At 37.4% G+C, this 24,150-nt stretch overlaps 1 protein-coding gene across 4 annotated transcripts in view; it reads right to left on the bottom strand.

Moving 5' to 3' along the window:
* Positions 1-1,054: 1,054 nt before the first annotated feature.
* Positions 1,055-24,150, bottom strand: part of LOC122791795 (myb-like protein X) — a 146,116-nt gene continuing 123,020 nt past the window's right edge. For 3 of the 4 annotated variants that reach the window (XM_044059741.1, XM_044059744.1, XM_044059743.1), the window contains 3 exons: positions 15,472-15,504; positions 13,908-13,943; positions 1,060-1,206 (listed from right to left, as the gene is read on the bottom strand). In XM_044059741.1, the coding sequence (XP_043915676.1) occupies positions 1,196-1,206; positions 13,908-13,943; positions 15,472-15,504 (80 nt within the window). In that variant the 3' untranslated portion in view covers positions 1,060-1,195. Of the gene's footprint in view, positions 1,207-13,907; positions 13,944-15,471; positions 15,505-24,150 lie in introns of all 4 variants that reach the window. The other variant, XM_044059742.1, reaches the window with a different exon arrangement.

Raw genomic sequence — 24,150 nt, 5'->3', positions numbered from 1 at the left:
AGATAATTAAATATCATTTCTGGGCACTATCCTTAGAAACTATTTTAGTATACTTTAACCATGTAGAAATAAAAGATTCTTCAGTTATAAAATAACTAATAAATACAGTACTTCAGTTAAATGCAGTAGTATTTTTAAGGAAATATTTTATTTCTTACTGCTCTCAATGCTATTTTTATTGTCATTTTGGACTACTGGACCTATACATATAAGACTGCAATAATTTTCCTTTTCCCCTTTCTGTCAACATCTGATGAGGTACTTCAGGACTACCCCCTTTGATGTAAATGTGTTATAGCTGTAAATCTGTACTACGTTTGATGATGGTTAATTGTTATTAAGATTGCCCATTCATTCTTGAAAGTTTACTCATTTTTGGAAGAGCTATTCAATTTATACTGACCCAAGAAAATAACACTTTTAGTCCAAAGCATGGCAAAGCTACAAGAGTAGCACGTACTGCATGAATGGAAAGAACCTTAGTGAAAGGGTAGGGGAACCTGAATCATACAAAGTCTCCTTGGAACAGTATTTACATTTGCAGAATGGACATGCATGGACATGCACAGTTCTTTGAATCCTCAGTGTTTGTCATCAGCTCTTCAGTTTTCCCCCCATTTACAGTTCTTAACATCTAGCCTTGTTCTTCATATGGGCAGAGTTTTAGTTAATACATCATATATTCTGCTGCAGCTCCTAGAATGTTACCCATTCATACATATAATGAACTACTGCAAACGTCATGCACTTTCACATTGAAATATGTTACAATCCATCACCACCTTAAGCAGATGGCTGCTGTGAACATGCAGTTGACTAACTTAATTTCTTGTTTAACACATAAGCTGTTTATTTGTAACTTAAGAACTCCTCCCAGTGAGATGAACAATCAAAAAGTCACATTTTTCTCACTGATGAACAGTAAAACTGCCCGTAATAAAATTTAGAAAGTTAGGGAACTGTATATATATATATATATATATATATATATATATATATATATATATATATATATATATATATATATAAGTGTCAGCATAATGTGAGCATAACTGGGTGCTTTCATTCTGCAACATAAACTGCTCTTCTATGGCTTGGCCACAGTGTTAATGGTACTCTTCTTCCCCTTTATTCTTCCATCAGACAATTTGGACCAAGACAGGTAAACATGGAACAATTCCTAGGACCGTCATATTCATTTATCATCTGCAATAAAGCAAAGGAATTTTAGTAATCTTATTCTTCTCCATCTACTTGTTCTCCACTCAGCTGAAATGTGTCAAACGTATTATCATCTAACCTTGATAAGTAATGTATATTAGTATTTCATTCAGTTGGTCTATGACACATGTGAAAGATAAGCAATGGAAACATAAACATTACTGTAGAATTTGTTGGCTAAAGTCTTTTATCATGTTATAATTAATCAAAACTTGAAATCAATAAGCCTTAAGGACAACATTCCTCAATAGCCCACCTTTTTGCTAAACATACTTCTTTTATAATTCAATGCTTCTCTTCACACTGAAAGGAATATGTAGCTAAATACAGCAAATTTATTTGTGTTGTTCTATAGCCCTGTTTATACAGAAAGATGGTATTGTATTTTACAAATTACACATGATACTAAGGGCAGGATTCAGTAAACTTTACACAACTCACTAAAACCATGTACAGAGTAGCACGTTGATTATTTTCAGTAAGCAGCTGAGCCGCACAAATATAGTAAACATTGTGGCATGCTAATCACTGCATAGGCGGCTGAAGTGTATGCTAATCAACCAATCTAAGATGGCAGAACTACTCAACAAGCTATAAAGCAATCATGTGCACTTAGTGTAGCCTTTTGCCTTGTATTTCAAAACCTACTGGTAAACAGTCATGGAAACTACACTGGAGAGAAAGAAAGTCAGGGGCTGCTGCTCTTCTGCATGCATAGGTGCAACAAGCTCAAGCCTGCTGATAGACCTCGAGAAAGGAGGAGGAGGGTATTTAGACTGAAGGTAGAAATAGTAGACCACTACTGGGTGGATAGAGACAGACTTCAGAAACTCTGCAACCTCTGTTGCCCTCACCTAAGAAAAAGGGAAACTGAGTGGAAACAAAACTTGTGGAGAAGAAGGTATGTGTAACCCTTACAATATTAACTACAGTAACATTTCAGAGACCCACACTGACTATGTTGGGGGTGTCACAGGCATCAGCATCCAGGATCCTACACCACTTCCTGAATGCTATGATAATACAAGCCAGTAACTACATATATTTCCACCATACCCCTGTGGACAGAGCTAGAACTATGCAGGATTTATACCCCATAGCACACTTGTCTGTATTCTTGGGTGCCATAGACTGCATGCACATTGAGATCAAAGCACTACCCAGGAGCAGGAAAGGGTATACATCAACAGAAAGGGGCTCCACTCCATTAACTGCCAGATCATGCGTAATGCTAAGAGAATCATTCTGAATGTATGTGCATCTTTTCAACAGACGATGATGTCATCCTCTTCAAAGTGCACTCTGAGAGTGTTAAATTCAGACATCTGTGGTGGTGCTAGTCTTATGTTATATGGTATCTAGCTTGTATACTCACACAGGTGTTATGTTTGAATCTTACCTCAATCAATTGATGTGTGTGTGTGGTTGGTAGTATATTATGGTCACTGTATGATGGTTTGAATTACTTTTCATTTGACACCCACTTAGGAGAACATTTTACATAGCCCCAGTAATCCAACATCCACTGTTCTCTGTGTGTGTGTATATATATATATATATATATATATATATATATATATATATATATATATATATATTTCTTTCTGTGGAACACTGAGGATGTCATTATCTCAAAGATGCACACACACATCGTGAAGCAGAGTCCATACATTCTCTTGTGCAAACCATCTTCAGACAACTGGATGTGTGATTGCTGATTCTGTAATGGAGTAGTGCACATGTCGCATTTGGACAGAGGTAGTCCATAATAAAATCAAACACATACACACTTATGCACATATACCTACTATCATCCATAACATAGATATAAAAATTTTGGTTTTATGCTCTTGGCTGTTAGTCTATTAATGTAATTGGAACTTTTCTCCTTAGGTCTCCACTGAAAATGGGCCTTTGGCTCAGTTGGACCAACCTGGTTAACAAATGACAATAAATAAATAAAAATACAATAAATAATGTCCTATGACACTCTAAAGATTGTACATATCAATGTTGCTGTCATCTACATGTAGTATGCTGAGGTGTGTATGTTCTGTAGCCCTACAACAGTGTATCCCAATATGTGATTTGAGCTACTGTATTGATAGCAGCTGCTGCCATTTGGTTACACGTTCCTTCCATAACAGATGTAATAATAGGCTTTCTGAGGACTGTTGACATGGGATGATGTTACATATATTGTTGCCTTACTAAGATATGTGTTCTTACAATGGAGGTTATGAACATACTACACAGTTGTCATGCAACCATCATAGTGATGGCTGCAGTATCATACAAGTTTACATGTGTACCTAACATCTGGAAATGTTATCTGACATATAGTAATAATAAAGCATACTGATTACATGGGTATATACAACTGGGTTCATCCACATGATGTGATGTTGTTATATACACAAACAATGTTCATATTCCCGTGCAAATCTAGAGAATTCATTATATGCACAATTGTGTTGCTATTCACAATGATTATTCCGGTGTTTCACAGCAGCATTGTGGGACTGTTAGCATTTGTGTCATTAAATGTTTTGGATGAATTGCATCTGAATCAGCTGTAATGTGCCCATATCTGGTGTCAAGGAGCTCATCCACACACTGATGTAATAACATGAAATAGGTTGAGTTGTATAACTGCGCATGTGATTCATACGCAAAGCTGTATTTGGAGGTGATGTTACAAAGCATTTTGTAACCACATCTGAAACCTTAAGGGGAATACCCCACTATGCACAAAGGTAGTTGTGGATGGCACCGCCCATACTCAACCACAGGAAATAGATAACATGCTAGCTGACAGATTTAGATCAACTTCAAATCGTTGCCCCACCGGTCATCACCCAAAGTATATCTTTTACATTTCCTTAACCTATTATCTCAAGACAGCAAGTCATTTCTGCTCTCACTAAGGCTAAAAACATGGTATTAATGGGCCCTGGCAATGTCCCTGATTGTCTCGGAAATAACTTCTAACCTGACTTAGCAGACCCACTTGGATCCCTATTTACCCACAGCCTCCAGACAGACTATATTCTGGCAGAAAGGTGGTTAGCAACAGTCTTTGCTTTGCACAAGGTGGGAGCATCATTACACACATGGAATTACAGACACATAAGCCTGAGTAGGGTCATTAGTAAGGGCATGAAAATAATCATTGTGGACCTGATCAACACAGACATAGTTGATCTCCCAACTCTGGAACAACCCAATTTGGATTTGTTAAGCAGTAGATCATGTCTGTTTAATCTGGGTGACTTCTTTGAGAAAGTCACCAAGGGCATGGATGAAGGAAAGCCTGTGCATCCCACCTAACCTGACCTGGCCAAGGCATTTGATACAATTCCTCACTCTGATATTATAGATGAACACTCTCAGCTGGGCATAAATTCCCATTACCTGGTGGGTAGCCAAATTACTCACGGACAGGACACATACTGTCAAAGTGGGTGAATTCACCTCTAGCAAGAGACAAGTCACCCGGGGTGTACTACAGGGTTCTTTAACAGGCCTCCCTGTTCAGTATTTATTTATTAGAAGTCAGCACAAATGTAGACGGTCTTTGACCAAGTTTGTGGATGACTGCAAACTGAGGGCAATCATTAAATCAACGAATGATACTGATATACCACAGAAAGGATTAATACACACAAATGATTATTACCAGAGCCAAAGAGAGAAACAAAATGCAAAAACACTCTGGCAGTGTCCTAAAAACAAGAGGGCCATATATAATACAAGGCAATTCTGTCACAAGACCATTTATACCTTGACAGTACTCACTTCATGCGGCAACCCCCTTCTAAAAGATGTCAAAGCAGGTCAATAATTTATGGATATCTATCTAGTCATCCATGTTTGAACTGAAATACGCTAGAGTGCATTTTGTTTAACATGCAGAGAAAGTTTGTTCCAGAGGTGAGTAGGCACTGGGTAATAAATCTGTCTATCCATCACATTAATTTTTGTGCTGGTAGAATTTACTTCCCTAGTCCTGATGTAGCTAGTTGACTTGTAAAAAATATCTAGAAGATTAAGAAGTATGGGGTCCCTAATGCTGTGGAATGCTCTAGATGTAACAACTTGAAAGCTAGATTATTTAACAATACGATGGGTATGCCTGTGATACGTAGCTACTTGGCATTTTACATATACAGTCAATCAACTCTCTTGTGTCTAAAAGGAAAGAAAAATGAAATACTTTATTTACAGCTTTATATAACATGGGGTGTTTATGAGACAGTTACAATGATAAATACATTGCCAGTTCCAACCTTTTGAAGAAATTTAACTCAAAAGCTTTTTTAGCTTATGAAGTTGAAAGTTAGTAATTCTGAAGCACATTTTCAATTGATTCACAATATTTAAAACTACATTCAAACCATCCACCTAGATATTTAGTTACTGGCTTGACTGGTATGCCTGATGCATCCCTTACATCCATGTCAGTTGTTTGCAAAAGCTTTTGGTTATTGCCAGAAGCATGGTTTTAGATTTGGCATGGGGGAGCATTTTCTGAACCAAGCACATAGTCTGTTAAAGCATTGCTCTATACTTAGTCAACTATAAAATGGTGAGGTTTAAACTTGTCAAGCATAATTCCTTGCTGCTAAAATTGTCAATCATTTTTCTGTTGGAAATAGCTGTGGGTGTTATTTCTATTTACATGCCATCAGTGATTCTAAGTGTGTGTGTGTGTGTGTGTGTGTGTGTGTGTGTGTGTGTGTGTGAGGATTTTCTCCACTGTTGTCCAATCATTGAATTACTATGGGCTCTAGGAACACAGCACCCCACAAGGAGTGTGCAGGGAGGCTTGTCCCCTATAAAGATGTTTTTTTGTACATTTGATTATCTGAAACTTTCAACAATGTTTTGTCAGGTTGAACCTTCAGTGTTGTTAGGCTCAAACACTAAATCAACCTGCATTTCTTTCTGTATCTGATGCAGTCAGATAAATAAAGTGGAATTTCATTTATAACTAGTGATAAAGGACAGGTCCAAGCACAGAACTTTGAGTGAGTTTATCATACAGTTTATCAAGCTGTGACTATACTTCACCCAATATGGCTTTACATACTCATTTCCCCAGATGAACTCCTAAACTACTTATAAGCACCTTTCAAAATCCACATATCTTAAGCTGTATTAACTATGAAGTTTTTCTGACTTGAAGGCACTTTGTCGTAAGAAAACCTTTTTCCACATTTTCATAAAATGCATCTATACTATAAAGGGCAAATATGGTACTATATCTCTTTCTGAATCCATAATGGGTATTATCTGACTGGATTCTCCATAATTTTGAAAGTAATCCCTAGAAAATTATAGGTTAATCCCTAGAAAATTATAGGTTTAAAGTCAGGGGAAGCAATGGGAGTTGAGTGCTTTTGCAAAACTATAATTGTTTCAGAGAGCTAGAGAGGATGGATTAATTCTAGTGATAAGAGAAAGGTTAATTGTATAGGTAAAGGGCTTTAATGTTACAAGGTCAGTTTTAGAAACAGTGGATGGATTTTACTGTATGGGTTACTGTTTGTAGTTTGCACCATTTCTAGAAACTTGCTAACCTCTGTTATTTATTTATTTATTTATTTTTTCTATGAATTTGTGCAGTGGTACAGTGGTTAACACTGTCACCCCACAGCAAGAGGTTCTCTGGTTTGCTTCTCAGCTGGGGTGCCTTCTGTGTGGAGTCTGCATGTCCTCCCTGCATTCATGTGGGGGTGCTCTGGTTTCCTCCCTTGTTACAAAGAACTATGTTTGGAGCATTTCTCCTGGTCCTCTTCCGAAAATTGGCTCATTCTAAGTTGCACTCTCCTGGTCAACAAATGTTAAAATAAATTTGTATTTGTTTTCCAGGAAGTCACACAAGGCAGCAAACTTCTTTTCGGTGATGGCTTGGGAAGAAAGTTGTACAGAAAATTGAATCAGTAAAACATTAGAAATACATAATAAAGTAAAATTTTAAACAATACACCAACAGTTTTAATGGCTGCAGTATTACTTTGCACAAAAGAATACAAAAAAAATGACATGCATAGGAAATGAGGTAGCTGAAACCAATGTTACGTTTTGCTGGTATTTAAATACACAAGGAGAATGAAAGGAGAGTTAAACAGGGAAAAAAAGGTTACAATTAAAGAAAAAAGTTCAATGTGGAAAATCTGGATTGGATAGAAATGATAGAAGTGTACTCAATATGCAGATGACCGGAACAGAAAAGGGAGAAAAAGATATGTAGAAAAGTGAAAAATGAAATATAAATTGAATAAAAAGAGAAAATAGACTTGGAAGCAGAAGATAAACATGGAGTTATAAACACAGAAAGTTATACTGTTGTTGAACATGAGCCCAGTCATGAGTTCTTCAGGTACTGTTTTAGTAAGTATTTGAATGACTTTAAGCTGTTTACACATGTCAAATATAATAGAATGGTGTTCCAGATTGTGGAAACATAGTTAGAATATAGTGAATCAGCAGCAGTTTTGTTTGATTTTGTTGTGACAAGTAAAGGTTTGTCCCCAGAGCATGAAGTTCTAATTGGGGAATAGCATTGGTTGATATTAAGTAAAGAAGAACAGTTATCAGGTTTATAGAGAAGTTTGTGAGATATGACCAGCTCAGTGTTAGGCATTATAACAGTTCAGTCCAGTTTAGCTGGTTATGTGCCAAGCAGTGATGCAACTTGTGTTTTACCACTTTGTTAATAACATTGTCCCAGTTTATTTTTGTGAGTAATTTGTAGATTGGTACAGGAGAAGGATATAGAAGTTAGGGATGTAGATACAGATGCAATGTTTTTTTTTTTTTGGTGGGGTTGATGAAATAAGGTTGACAATGTACAGGGAACTGATTTTTGGTAGGCTTTCTAAACTACTTGCAATATATGTTAGTTAAATTTCATTTGGTGATCTGTGGTTACCCCTAGTAGATTTCTAAGTAACACCAGTTTTGGTGCTTATAGTTGACATAATGTTAAAAAGTTTTTTATTTAGATAGTTGTTATTGTCATGTGACTGCTTTAATGTGAAAGCCAGTACTTAGTATAAGTCTGTCCATATTGTTCTGAACATTTTGGCCATGATCAAAAGATGGAGGTTCAAGTTGGTGTCCCTACTTCTGACATGGCAGTGTACAATGGATTGACCAGCTTTGAACTAGAATTTTTCTCTTTGATACTGTGTACAGATGAGGATCCATCTGTACCACGCCTGCAAGTTCTCTGAATGCCTTCCAAAACGGCGTGAGCTTCCCTTCTCTAAGAATCTGTTTTGTTCATAAATATGCTAAGTAACTGAGACCCAGGGCATTGGGCCCTACCCCAGGAATGGAGGCAAAGGTCACAGTGATACCACTATGAATAAGAAAACCAGTGTGTCACAAGACACACAACATCTAGGAACTGAAGTGGGGAGGGAGCTCCAGATCTACAGCCTTGGGCTCTTTAAAGTGTTTATCAATGTATCATAATAAAGCCTGAGAAGATAATGGACACACATGGGGCCAGCTTGCCCTGAGTCAGCAGCCTGCACTTGGAGAGTGGAGTCTTCAGAGGTAGTAGGTTCAGAGATAGTAATACTCAGTATTTAACATACATACAGCTACAAACAGTACTTTTATGATCACTTAGGAAGCAGACAAAATCTGTCATTCTAGTGAATGAGGAAACAGGAGGCAAAACCCAAACACAAATATACTAGTTTTTTTCTTTTTATAGTGCAAGAAGAAGATGGCATTTGCTGTACAACTATCTTTTGACTGTTTTAGAAAGAGATTGTTGGCAAGAACCTTTATAGCTCTTTTGCCTCTGAAATGGATTTGGCAAACAAGACTTTTACCAACAGATATCACAGACATAGAGAAAAGCTAAAGGGCTAAGCTGAAAGTGTTATGACCTTCACTGACACAAATTAGATACTGAATGTGCCTGTTGGCAAGCAGAACAGCCTTACCACAGGCACACTTTTAGAAAGGGGTTGGGACTCTGCAATATGTAGGTCAATGTCCAGTCAATGTCCAATTGGCATAGGTGGGGAAAAACATTGCAAAAGGTAAAACGTTTCACAACACAGAATCCAGAAACAAAAGGTTGGTCACAATAAAAAGGAAACTATAACAAATAAACTATTTTAAGTATTCACTCACAAATCTGTGATGAAAATCACCTGTAGATGATTTCTTATATGAGATGGAGGTCACAGATAAAAAATGAAAAGGGAATGCCAGATCACTCCTTTGTTATGATGGTGTGGAGAAGGCAAGATCAGGGGGTGTTTGCAAAAGATGGCTATGGAGGTGGTCCAAAGAAATAAATCAGAAGAGAAGGAGAAATGAATTAAGGAATTCTATAGAATTAAGGCTGCTAGGAGGGTGGAACTGTTGGAATATACAGGATGAAAATAAATAGTTATAAGATTAGATAATGGAATTAGAGACAGGTGGAAGTGAATGAAGAAAAAGAGTAAACAGAGGAAGAGGTAATGTGTAAGGTAAACAGGATTAAGGAGCCTAGTCAGGTAATATGCAGGGTAGATAGGATTAAGGAGCCTAGTTGGGTAATGTATAAGGTAGATAGGAATAAAGAGCCCAGTCAGGTAATATGTAAGGTAGACAGGATTAAGGAGCCTAGTTGGGTAATGTATAAGGTAGATAGGAATAAAGAGCCTAGTCAGGTAATGTGTAAGGTAGACAGGATTAAGGAGCCCAATCAGGTAATGTGTAAGATAGACATGATTAAGGAGACCAGTGAAGTAAAGTGCAAGGTAGACAGGATTAAGGAGCCCAGTCAGGTAATGTGTACGGTAGACAGTATTAAGGAGCCTAGTCAGGTAGTATGCAAGGTAGATAGGATTAAGGATCCTAGTTGGGTAATGTATAAGGTAGATAGGATTAAGGAGACCAGCGAAGTAATGTGTAAGGTAGACAGGATTAAGGAGCCCAGTGAGGTAATGTGTAATGTAGACAGGATTAAGGAGCCCAGTCAGGTAATGTGTAAGGTAGACAGGATTAAGGAGACCAGTGAAGTAATGTGTAAATTAGACAGGATTAAGGAGCCCAGTCAGGTAATGTGTAAGGTAGACAGGCATAAGGAGCCCAGCCCAGTAATGATTAAGGTAGATAGGATTAAGGAGCCCAGTCAGGTAATGAGTAAGGTAGACAGGATTAAGAAGCCTAGTTCTGTAATATGTAAGGTAGACAGGATTAAGGAGCCTAGTTGGGTAATATGTAAGGTAGACAGGATTAAGGAGCCCAGTCAGGTAATGTGTAAGGTAGACAAGATTAAGGAGCCCAATCAGGTAATGTGTAAGGTAGATAGGATTAAGGAGCCCAGTCAGGTAATGTGTAAGGTAGACAGGATTAAGGAGCCCAGTAAGGTAATGTGTAATGTAGACAGGATTAAGGAGCCCAGTCAGGTAATGTGTAAGGTAGACAGGATTAAGGAGCCCAGCCAGGTAATGTGTAAGGTAGACAGGATTAAGGAGACCAGTGAAGTAATGTGTAAATTAGACAGGATTAAGGAGCCCAGTCTGGTAATGTGTAAGGTAGACAGGCATAAGGAGCCCAGTCCAGTAATGATTAAGGTAGATAGGATTAAGGAGCCCAGTCAGGTAATGAGTAAGGTAGACAGGATTAAGAAGCCTAGTTCTGTAATATGTAAGGTAGACAGGATTAAGGAGCCTAGTTGGGTAATATGTAAGGTAGACAGGATTAAGGAGCCCAGTCAGGTAATGTGTAAGGTAGACAAGATTAAGGAGCCCAGTCAGGTAATGTGTAAGGTAGATAGGATTAAGGAGCCCAGTCAGGTAATGTGTAAGGTAGACAGGATTAAGGAGCCCAGTAAGGTAATGTGTAAGGTAGACAAGATTAAGGATCCCAGTCAGGTCATGTGTAAATTAGACAGGATTAAGGAGCCCAGTCAAGTAAAGTGTAAGGTAAACAAGATTAAGGAGACCAATCAGGAGTTTATCATGTACTGTTTTAGTAAGGCTATGAATGACTTTAAACTGCCTACATGTTTCAAATATAAAGTAATGGAGTTCCAAATTGTGGAAACATAGTTAGAATATAATGAATCACCAGCAGTTTTCTTTGATTGTGGTGTGACAAATAGAAGTTTGTCTCCAGAGCAACTGTGTGTGTGTGTGTGTGTGTGTGTGTGTGTGTGTGTGTGTGTGTGTGTGTGTGTGTGTGTGTGTGTGTGTGTGTGTGTGTACATATGTGTGTGTATGTATGTGTGTGTTAGAAGAAATGTAGACACAGAGAGAAGTAGAGCTGTTTATCAAATGTGCCAATATTGCAATTTTGCACTTAATTTTAGTGGTTTTACAGTACACCATTGGTTTATGCAGCTTAGAACTCACTACACTGTTTCTGTGTCAAGGGGTGATTACACGTATACCCAGTTTACAGCTATCTGCAAATGTACTTTCATATTTTGTCAGTACTGTACAGACTGCATTGGCTGTCCATTTGGCATTACATAGCCTAATTCTTCATCTAATTTATCTTATTTTTCATAAATCAGGCCCAATTTATCTCAGGAAACATTAACTGATATTAGCCTGCTCATACTCCCTACTTTTTCAACAGAGGATTGACTGCTTGAGATGCTAACAGTTCTAGTTTCATCAGGGGAATGTTCCTTTTCTAGGCAGGGCCTGGGTCTTTAGAGTCTCCAGTCACAGTGGTTCAGGATAATCCACTGACCTGATACTTTCAAGTACTCATTTTATAATCTACTTTTTTGACCTTGTTTATGAGGATTAGCCATTTTTTATTCTTATAGTTTATAGGTTTAAAGCATAAAAAAGCTTTACAGTCAGAAACAGTTTAGTAACAGAAACAAAATAAACAATTTAATAGTTTATTAATAAACTAATAGTTTATTAAGAGTGTATTAATAAACTATTTATTTCATTTATGCTGTTGTGTCTAGCATCCCAATTTCTTTTATTTCTGAGTGTAAAGCCATTTTGCATTGTGTATTATCTATTCCTATGGCTTGGTTGTTTTATCAGACCTTTAGCATTTGTATAGTTTTGATTATATGTTTAACGTTCCATGATTGTGATAGTGCTTAGCCATTTTGGCAAAGGCTAAATTTTTCTGGGAACTAGCAAAAGGAAAGAAGCATGACCTCTTCAAATTGATAAGTAGAAGATACATAGAAAATATATGTTCAAGAGCAAATATATCCCCAGAAAAATGAAAGGAAGCACCTTCCCAATCAGGAGATAGAAAAGAAGTAGATGCCATCTCGGTCATGTATATAATAGGCAAGTAAACACCTTTAGCTTCAGTAGAAGTACTATAACAGAACCTCTACTAGTGTTACCTTTAATATCCTGGATCTTTGCAAATACTAGCAGTGATTTGCACCTCTGTATTCTAAATACAGACTGACATCAGTGCAAGGAAGATACGAAGATATGCGCTTGCTGCTTCAGTGAGGTTTCTTGCCTGATATTAAAATACTCCCCCGGTAAAAGTGTAATAGATACACAAAGTTTTAACCATGAAGGATTCATGAGTTGTTAGCAATAGTTGCATCTAAGATCTTGAAAGGCCACAGAAGTGCTAGACTCTTATGCCAAATAATGTTCCAGATCTGATATAATTAATGGCAAACATGGAGGTAGTACGAGGTACTGACAAAGTTGCTTGTAACTGTCTTTCTTTAGGCAAGAGTGAGGAAAGGTGAGGAGGCTTTTCTTACCTTATGGGATGATTGGATACCTTGTTTGGGGGAGTCATCTAAATAGAGATATCCTTATCAGTAATGGTAGAGACCAATGTTTACCATTTTTACCATAGTGTTTACAGCCTGCTTTGAAGATTTCTTTTTATGCTGTTTAACTGATTTCTTGTTTATAGCTTGCTTTAATCAAACTTTCTCATACCTTTCTAATGAAAGAAATCAAACTATCTGGAAATTTAGTTACTTTCTGATAAATAGAAAGGGCTATTTCATAAACATATTTTGAAAATGTATTAGTTTTTCTAAAATTTATTGAGAATAACTAATGTAGAAAAATTACTTATATTGCTATGCTAAATGACCCATTACTGAAAAGGTTAGAAGAAAAAACTAAATGAAAATAAATTCTTAAAAAAGGCTGCCTACATAACAATAGCTCACACAACAACATAGGATCTTTACAAAGGAAGATCAAGACCAACATTGTTTCTTATATGGACTACAGCAAATGAAAACTCCTGCCAGGAAGAAGAGAGAAGAGAAGGTAATTAAACTGCAATGGTATTCTTTACTGTTAGAGTCACCTTCCCTAATGAAGACACATTTCACATTACATAACACATGATTTTTTTTGCAAACAGGAGTTGAATCAAGACCATACTAACAGCTACAAACTTCATTGTTTTGTCTACTACCTCATCAATTTCCTAACAATGAGTAGTTCTGATACTGTGACTCGTACCATTACTGCAGTAACAGTAGTAACTACAGCATAAGAAGAATTAAAAAAATAATGGGGGTTGGATGCACTTGAGGTAAAATGGATTTTCCTCATGATGTCAATCAACAGATTTACTCTTCATTCTGTACCACTTATGTATGCTTGGCATATCATAAGTTAGTTTAGTGAAGCATCACTCCGTGAACCATGACATATCTAACATCTGTGTCTACCATAAGGGAATATACTTACCTTCTGCCTGCTTCTTTTTGCCTTGTTCTGCAGTGTCTAGAAGCAAATGCACTAGTCAGAAATGCAGGTCAACAAAAGTTGAACATGTTAATATCCTTGCAACAAACACTTCAACTTGGCTGTAATGGCATGTGAAACAGACAGGAAATGGACTGCTTAATGCTCGTGACTTCCAGAAAGACAATTAATGGAAATTCATCTGTCCAGTCTGGCCAGTGGTGCAAAGATTTGTGGGTGTATTGTGCTGCATGGTGACAAAGCAAGAACTGTGATGTCTAGAAGACATAAATCATTATCACAGCATGTGCTGGAACAAAATGAAGATGAAGAGGAACTGCATTGGACATATGTATGGAAAGAACCAGTGACTTTTTGCTTTAGAAGTAATGACTGCTTGACCACAAGAATGGCAGCTAGCCTTATGCCACAGGCCACAACTGCATTCATTATGGTAATGCTGTGGGAACACTTGATAACTGTAGGTAAACGGGGGAAGACTGCAGATGAAGTAGATGACCAAAATGGTAAGGTGACAATTAGAACACTGGACATCACCAGTGCTTTTGCATAACTGAGAGAATGTTAAATCAGTAACATAGTTTGACAGCAGCAACCATAACAATGTAACAGTTTACGTAGATTTAAGAAGAATGCACTGCCATTGACTGCTCCCATGCTCCGTCTTACAAAAAAACATAGATGCTGATTGAGGAGTCAGGACCCCCTCCTTAAAAATGTTACTAATGGAATACTCTCTATTTCACTATCTATTCATCCATGTACTTATATATCTAAATAAACATGCCAGGACATGCAGGAAAAATGCCAACCTGTCTGTCTGGTTATCTCTCTTTCTATGTGGATTCCTATCCTATCTAATAACATCTAGCTACTTATCTCTTCTAATTAAAAAGAATGCTGGGCTGCATGATATGTTTACTGTGTAACTGCCAGCTCTGTTTTGTGAAACCATGTCAATCACTATTCTGGGCCTGCATTTATCAACGGTCCAATGTTCTCCATCATCGCCATTATCATCATTATGTATATGGATCAGAACCTGCTATATGTAAAGAAAAGGAAGGCATGTTTCAAGACATTATTTCTTAGTGTTGATTATGTTTTATCCATCATGTTATTTTCTGAAGTAAAAATTTGATCCAAAAAATCTGCACCTAATCCAGTACTGCAAAAATAATGTTCCTAGTTATACTATATAAGTTACATAATATGAAGCACAATGTAATAAAATTATAAAAATATAAATAACGATAACAAATTTAGAAAGTGATTCACATTACAGTATACTACACTATTCAGAGAATGATGCAAATACATTGATTTTGGGACAACAATAACTATGCAGTAAGATGAATAAAAGTGGTTTAGTGCAGAGGCCTTGGTTTGGGGGCGCAAGTGATTTTCTTCTTAATAAAATATATGTTGCTGACTTAGTTTGATATTATCAGTCCACAGAATCATATGGTGGGCTCATTGGGCAATGATTAACTCAGAGAATTATTTCATATCTACCACAAATGCATGCATAAGGTTCCAAATTTACCTTTTGCCAGCTCATTGTCTTGTTCTGTTGTGTCTAAAAAAGAAAAAAAGCTGTTCATAAACACAAACCAACAAAACCAGAAAATTCTAACATCATTGCAACAAAAGCTATACTCAGCCTATAAGATCCCTCGAGACTAAAATTTAATTACATGATTTCTTCTGGACCATGCTATTTACATAGGTAATTATCCATAAATCATTCCAAAACAGATGCAAGTTCCTACAGTATTTTTTTTACTTTTTTCACGGTTTCTCTATCAAATCCCCCCACCCACCTAATTGGCTTATTCCTTCCTCATGGTTTGAGATCCCAGTATCCTGTTTGTTATTTCTATGCTCAAAAGTCAGACAGCAGAGGTAGTACTAACATCCATCACAGAATTTTTTTTACTATGTTTAAGCTTTGGAGCCTTTCCAGCAGCTATGTTGTGTGCTCAGTTATGTCAGGGCAATTAAACCTTCCACTTCGGGGCCCATGAAGGTGATCATGTGTGCTCAGCTTGACAGAGTGAAGCAGATGCCCCTGGCTAATGTAGGGCATGCACTTTTCTCTCCAGTAGATGATAGTATTGCAGTAAACTGGGCCAACTCCTTCATCACAGGATAAGTGAGTTAGCACTGACCACTCATCGCTCTCATAAATCCAGTCCCTCCAACAACTAAGCCACTTACTAGACTCAGATCATCTGGTTCTTTGCCAAGGATTCATGCCTCTATGATAGAGAGCCAGATGCAGTACTACTATGCTTTAGCTTAGCTGTGGTTATACCTGATACAGATATGAATTAGACAACACAATGATTTTGGATTTCTGGAACAGAGTAAATGAAAACGTCTGAGCAGTGTCGTTTATCGCAAATATTTCAGAAATAGGGCCATGTGGTATTGATGCATCAGGTCTATATTACCATCTCAAATGGTAAAAATGTCAAATGCTCACATGAGCGAAAACAGACTAAAACGAACTTGCTATTGTGGGGGGCTATACCCCCCCGCTAAATATATATTCCAACTACAAGGTCGCACTACAGTGAGGAAAGGGCAAATATCCCAATCCACACTGTACCGCAACCCAAAAAAAAAACAAGTTTGTTTTAGTCCGTTTTTGCTTATGTGAGCATTCAACATTTTTACCATTCGAGATGATAATATAGACCCTCGATGCATCAAGTATAATTTCAATCAGGGAGAGAGTAGTTACCTTTCAGTTCACTCTAGCATGTGATGGAAAAGAATTACGATGCAGGAGAACGACCTTTATCAAATGCTGGGGAAGGCACAGTGATGTCGCTGCATAGGCTAGTACTAAGCTAAATGCCTTACAAGCCATTTTAAGCCTAGCCAATTATCCCTTGTGAAACTCAAACCCTGCACCTTGTGCTTGTAAGGTAAACACCTTAACCATTAGGCCATCCTCCCAATCCTAGATTATTAACCATTTGACAATCAGGAATAACAGGTTACAGCACTCTGCATGGTATGACTGCATCCATTTGACCTTATGGGCACTACAATGAATTCAGATGAATGGCAGGAGACTGCAGATAGTATAGATTAGTAAAATAAAAATATAGAGCAATCTTCTTCTTCTTTCAGCTGCTCCCATTAGGGGTCACCACAGCAGATCAACTGTTTCCATTTCTTCCTGTCCTCTGCATCTTGCTCTGTCACACCAACCACCTGCATGTCCTCTCTCACCACATCCATAAACCTTATCTTAGGCCTTCCTCTTTTTATGTTACCTGGCAGATTCATCCTTAGTATCTTTTTCCCAGTATACTCTGCATCCCTCCTCAGCACATGTCCAAACCAACGTAATCTTGCCTCTCTGGCTTTGTCTCCAAACCTTCCAACCTGGGCTGACCCTCTAATATACTTATTCCCAATACTGTCCATCCTCTTCACACCCAGTGCAAATCTTAACATCTTCAGCTCTGCCATGTCAAACTCTGACTCCTGCGTTTTTGTCAATGCCACTGTCTCCAACCCATATAACATAGCTGGTCTCACTGCCCTCTTGTAGACCTTCCCTTTCACTCTTACTGGTACTCGTCTGTCACAAATCACTCCTGACACTCTTCTCCACCCACTCCATCCTGCCTGTACTCTCTTTTTCACCTCTCTTCCACATTCACCATTACTCTGAACTGTTGATCCCAAGTATTTAAACTCATCCACCTTTGCCACCTCTACTCACTGCATCTTCACCATTCTTCTATCCTCCCTCTCATTCCCACACATATATTCTGTCTTAGTCCTGCTGACCTTCATTCCTCTTCTCTCTAGAGCATATCTCCACCTCTCCAGGGTCTCCTCCACCTGTTCCCTACTCTCACTACAGATCGCAATGTCATCTGCAGACATCATAGTCCACGGGGACTCTTGTCTGATCTTGTCTGTCAACCTGTCCATCACCATGGTAAATAAGAAACGGCTCAGAGCTGATCCTTGATGTAATCCCACCTCCACCTTAATCACATCTGTCATTCCCACCGCAGACCTCACTGCTGTCACACTACCCTCGTACATATCCTGTACCACTCTTACAAACTTCACTGACACTCCCGACTTCCTCATATAATACCACAACTCCTCTTTAGGCACCCTGTCATATGCTTTCTCTAAATCCACAAAGACATAATGCAACTCCTTCTGACCTTCTCTGAACTTCTCCATCAACACTCTCAGAGGAAACTTCACATCTGCAGTGCTCTTTCCTGGCATGAAACCATACTGCTGATTACTAATCATCACCTCTCTTCTTAACCTAGCTTCCACTACTCTTTCCCATAACTTCATGCTGTGACTGATCAATTTAATCCCTCTGTAGTTACTACAGCTCTGCACATCACCCTTATTCTTACAAATTGGTACCAAAACACTTTTTCTCCATTCCTCAGGTATCCTCTCACTTTCCAAGATTTCATTAAACAATCTAGTCAAAAACTCCACTGCCATTTCACCTAATCACCTCCATGCTTCCACAGGTATGTCATCTGGGCCAACAGCCTTTCCATTCTTCATAGCTATCCTTACTTCCTCCTTGCTAATCCACTGCACTTCATGATTCACTATCCGCAAATCATCCAACCTTCTCTCCCTCTCATTCTCTTCATTCATTATCCTCAAAGTACTCGGTTCATCTGCTCAACACACTTTTCTCGCTTGTGAGCATGTTTCCTTCATTATCCTTTATCACCCTTACCTGCTGCACATCTTTTCTAGCTCGGTCCCTCTGTCTAGCCAATTGGTACAGGTCCTTTTCTCCCTCCTTAGTGTCCAACCTTTCATACAACTCTTCATATGCCATATCCTTAGCCTTCACCACCTCTCTCTTTGCCATGCACCTCATCTCCTTATACTCTTGTCTACTTTCTTCATCTCTCTGACAATCTCACTTCTTCATCGCCAACCTCTTTCTCTGTATACTCTCCTGTACGTCTTCATTCCAGCACCAGGTCTTCTTGTCCTCCTTCCTCTTTCCAGATGTCAAACCAAGCACCTTTCTAGCTATCTCTCTTACTAGCTCTGCTGTAGTTACCCAGCTATTCGGTAACTCTTCACTACCACCCAGTGCCTGTCTTAATATAGAGCAATGAGTTACTATATCTAAAACAATAAAGACATCTCAGGTAATTATTTTTAAGTGCCTATTATGCATTTGTTTTCTTCACTGAGTTATATACTAATTTTGTAAGCTATTATAAATATATAAATATAGATAATTAACTTGTACCGCACCCTACACCTACAATGCAGCAATGCGTAGTCCATTATCGTACCCTTCTAAGTGCAGCACTACCTCTAGCTATGAATTATATATTCTTTTCCTTCAGGACCCAGTGACAGGATGTCATTTGTAACAGCAACAACAATCCTGCCCAGTTTGTTGAGTAAGTTGGTCATTTTACACCAAAAGATTTAAAGTGATGAGGTTATACCAAATGGCAGCTTTTCAAAACAGAGCCTTCCCACAGAGCTAATGAAGGCTGTCAGCTTTTGACTTTCTATATTTAAAGGCACTTGTAAGCATATACTGGAAACATTAAACATGGAAAACCCAGAAACATATTAATAAGCTTGGGTGTTTCATTTTCTAGTGTAGGCAGCATTAACCTTTCGTGCATAACTGTATCACTGAGCTTCTTAAAATAAGCACATATTCATATTTAGTCACTCTTTTTAATTACTGAGACCATGGGAATGAACCATGCAATCAGTTCAGCTACACTTTCAATAATGAAAGAAGTTTGCCTTGTAGCAGACGAAAGCGCTTATGTGGATTTTTCATTAAAGGAATTGGTTCTAACCTGGTGGAACGGAGATTTATTTCACACTTTCAATAATGCCAAAGCTTTGCATTCATTTAGGTTTTGCATCTGCTTTGCACAGCATAGGAAAATGCATCCTCATAGGTGAGACCAAGGCATAAGGAACAGTGTTTAGCTTTAGGTTAATCTTTAGTGGTTCATAATCAAGCAGGCTAACTTCATCAAACTTGTCTAAACTAATTTAATTTATTCTAGCAATTAACCCCATGCCACATGGCACCCCTCATATTAGCAATTATAATTTCTTTCTTTATTTATTTAGTTATTTATTATCACTTTTTGTATTTGTTTACTGGGGAAGTCTGACTAGACATAAAACCCCTTTTCTGTGGATGCTTGTAGAGAAATGCTCAAAATGTATACAATCATCAAAATAATAGGAATATAACATTAGTTACATGACAGAAGACAGAAAAAATAGTGAAGGAACAAGATGCTGATCAAAGAGGCTACAGTGATTCAGGAGAATGAAAAATAGGAGAATAGAATGTGTGGAACCTTCCAGCAGATGAATCCAAACTTCAAACTTGTTCCCCTTCAACTCAGACATGGCTAGAAATTGGGAGCCTGTTGGTAGATCAAAAGAAGTTTTGTCAAGTCCCATTTCAGTGAAAATGTCTCACAGAAAACACTTTTTTTCTCCACTGTTGTGCAAACTCTGAGTAGGTATATTAAAGTTTAGGGGAAATCACTTCAAGTTTTACTGAAAGTGCCTTTGGTGAAACATTTTTCTGAGTTTTTGATTTCATGCATGAAGGTGTCAGTACATTGACAGGGTCCCTATCAGCATCTCAAATGCTGACAATATCGAATTTGATATTGTCACATCAAGAATGCCAAAAGGGTAGAACGTTGAACGGGTAAACGGAAATATCCGTAAGGGGAAATTTCCATTTGCGGTCTTGGAGTCGGTATATTTAAGTAGCAGGGGGTGTGGGGGTGCAGGGGGGCTTGCCCTCCTGCCTACACCCTTTAGTTTTTTTTTTTTTTTTTTTATTGGCATTCAAAAATGTAATAGGTCAATCATTTCAGTTCGACATTTAGTGATTCGACCTATTACATTTTCAAAATGCTGATATAGACCCCATTGACACACCTCATCAGAAACCTACCAATGCAGTTCAGTTTGCTATCATGCAGCTGCAGACACTTCTATGTATAGCATGAAATATCATAGTAACTAGTATTGGTGCTATAATGGTCCTGAAAGTCACAAGTTCCAAAAATAAGAATTTTAACTTGCAAATCTGTTTCTACCATGAAGAAAAATAAAAAAAAAAATATATAAACCAAGCTGTTTTGCCACCACTTCAGTTTATATCTGGTACCTTGGCTATTCACCTTCTCAGGATAATTAACCAACTCCATAAAGTTCCTTTTGTACAGGTAGAACAGAGTTAATGCACAATAAATTGTGTAATTACTCAATTAAACAGTCGTTGTTGTGTCTTTCGGCTTTTCCCGGTTAGGGGTCGCCACAGCAGAACTCCGGTCCGCTAATGATTGGCAGTAGATTTTTACATGCTGAGTTGCCGGCTCTGATGCACAACCTTCAATGAAGGTACACCCATTCACACATCCCTCCACACAGAAGACGCTCTAGCTGAGAATCGAAGAGTACAACGTCTTACTGTGAGGCGACAATGCTACCACAGCACCACCACCGCAGTAGTAATGCTTGAAATAATTATATAAAAACGTTAACCAATTAGTGACTAAAAACACTACATTTATACAATACAATACAATATAATTCATATATACATTGTTGCTGACATTTTATATAAACATTTTAATTATCACATAAAATTGTCGATTAGCTAATCAATATTTCATTAATTTAAATGTTTTATTATTATTTAATTTAACAGAACAAATTGATCTCTAAATTTAAACCTTTAGGAAACAATGTCTTATAATTTAATATCATTGTACTTTCTAATTCATTTAACTTATTAGCAAAGCATTATATTGTTTTGTATTGAATCAAGGTAGTGTTTTGTAGTCATGAATTGATTTTATGTAATTCTTTCAAGGTTTATTGTTTAATTGAATAATTACATAATGTATTGTGCCTTAACCAAGTCCTACCTCTATAAAATTAACTTTATAGAGTTGGTTAATTATCCTGAGAAGACAAATGTCTGAGGTGCCAGATCCGCCATAAACTGAACTGGTGGCAGAACAGCTTGGTTTATTTTTGTTATTTAGACTTTATTTTGTTTTTCTGTGTGGTTGATGATGACTACTGATCCAGCCGATGCTGTTCCAGGGATATTTTGGATGCTAGTTACCCAGGATAAATTATACTTTATGAATTTACTTTGAGAAAGTGACACAGTAGTGATAGAACTTGGGAAAAATACTTTACACATGATTTTTAGTCCCATTTTTCGAACTGACCACATTAATATGCTTTGTCTTATAAATAACACCAAAATGGGCCAGTCTACTGACATCTAATGTTTTATTCCTACAACTCCTTTTTTTTTTTTGTAAAATGTAACTTCACTTACTGTTCTGAGAATAGTAAGTAATTATTTCCTTTCATTGTAAAACTTTTATGCACATCAAGTAATTATTATTTTCTTTTAGCTTAAAAAATATTTTTCATGCACATATATCATGTAACACTGTTTTGAGAACTTTACGTCAACCTGCAATTTATGTACTTCATGTAACAAATGTTTTGGAGCTGTCCTTACCAGGCCTCCACTGAAAATGGGCCGTGTACACTCAGACTTTCCCAGTCAACTTATATTCATAAATCAATTAATCACTCAATCAAGCACTCAATCAATCTGTTACACTTCTTCCCACATGCAGCACACTGCTCTGACTCACTCAGTTTACACCTAATCATTTACCAGGCTTACTTTCACTTTACTTCTTCAACATTAATTTAGTGTAGCCAGAATTATTTTACAAAATTAGTTCTTAACTTTGCATTTTACCTCACATGCATCATTAGACATGTTCAAATCAATATTCTGCCTTTTTACCAGACATGCCTCTCTGGTGATTTGTATTGTCCTTTATGAAGTAAAATTAATTTTGGGTTAATAACTTTTGAAACACTTCTACTTCAACCAGTCCGGCCATAGTTATGCCTCTTATTTGTCCATCTTTTGTGCCATTAACCCCTCAATTTCCTGTCAGTTCATATAGTTCCCTAATAAATGCATCAACACATTCACCCTTTGCATGTACACATCTATGGAAAAATGCCCTTTAATTTATTACATTTCTTTTTGTCATAAAATAATCATTGAGTTTGCTTATCACTAACTAGTATTTAGCACCCAGCTCTCTGCAAATGAAAAGAAACTGCTTACAGCCCCCATTTCAGAGCACATTGCATACATATGTGTATTTACATATATTTTATCAATTTCCTTAAATAATTTGGTTGCCACCAGAAAGTATAGAATTACTCCATCTCCAGGAAGGTCAACAAAGAGATTTTGAGAAATTAAATTACTCCACTGGGTTAAATTTCATCACCTTTGAATAAATGTATTTTTCTGGACTGAACAGATTAAGTTCAGTAAAATAAGAACTCTGCAAGGTAAAATTACTTTTATCAATAAAATAACTATGAGCTTCTTGATTTCACTCGAGGCAAGTGGTGCTGTTCATACCTCTCAACCTGGAAACATCAACAATTTGGACAAGGCCCATGAAAAATAGGTACAGATCTGGATGCTGATTAGCATCTAATTTGCATACATACTTACATAACCCCACCCACCCCAATGGAATTGTGGGATACCAATTTTCAAACACAAACTGAAGAACAGACAACCAAAATATGGCACCAGAGTCCCCTTGCAGCCATTCCAATGTCCCATTACCTGGCTATTTTGCCCCATTTACAATAAACACTAATGTGTGCATACTGCTTTACTTCTACAATGATTATTTGGATTTTATTTTTACATTTTACAGCACAACAATGCACAAACACTAATAGGCATCTGGTAAACAAAGCAATACTGTCTCACAATGATATATATATATATATATATATATATATATATATATATATATATATATATATATAGTTCCCCTTCACAAGATTAAATGAATGGAAGCTCGAAACCCATAAGCTCGAGCCCAGAATCTCGAACTTCCATTCACTCAAAATTGTGAATGGGAAGTTTAAAACTTAAAAAAAAAAAGAGTTGGCTTACCTTTTTGCAAGGGGCAAGGTCCCCCTGCATCCTCGCAGCTAAATCTAAGTGTCTGAGTCCCTTCTTCTAACGTAGTGGGATTTGAGCAGCTGGGGCTCAAGCAGCTGTAGAATACCCTCCTTCAATTACTTTTCTACCTACACCTCTCAGGTT

This window comes from Protopterus annectens, chromosome 17.part0 (assembly GCF_019279795.1).
Source record: "Protopterus annectens isolate FY-2018-M chromosome 17.part0, PAN1.0, whole genome shotgun sequence".
In the NCBI taxonomy this organism is placed as follows: domain Eukaryota; kingdom Metazoa; phylum Chordata; order Ceratodontiformes; family Protopteridae; genus Protopterus; species Protopterus annectens.
This window is presented reverse-complemented; position numbering and strand designations above follow the sequence as displayed.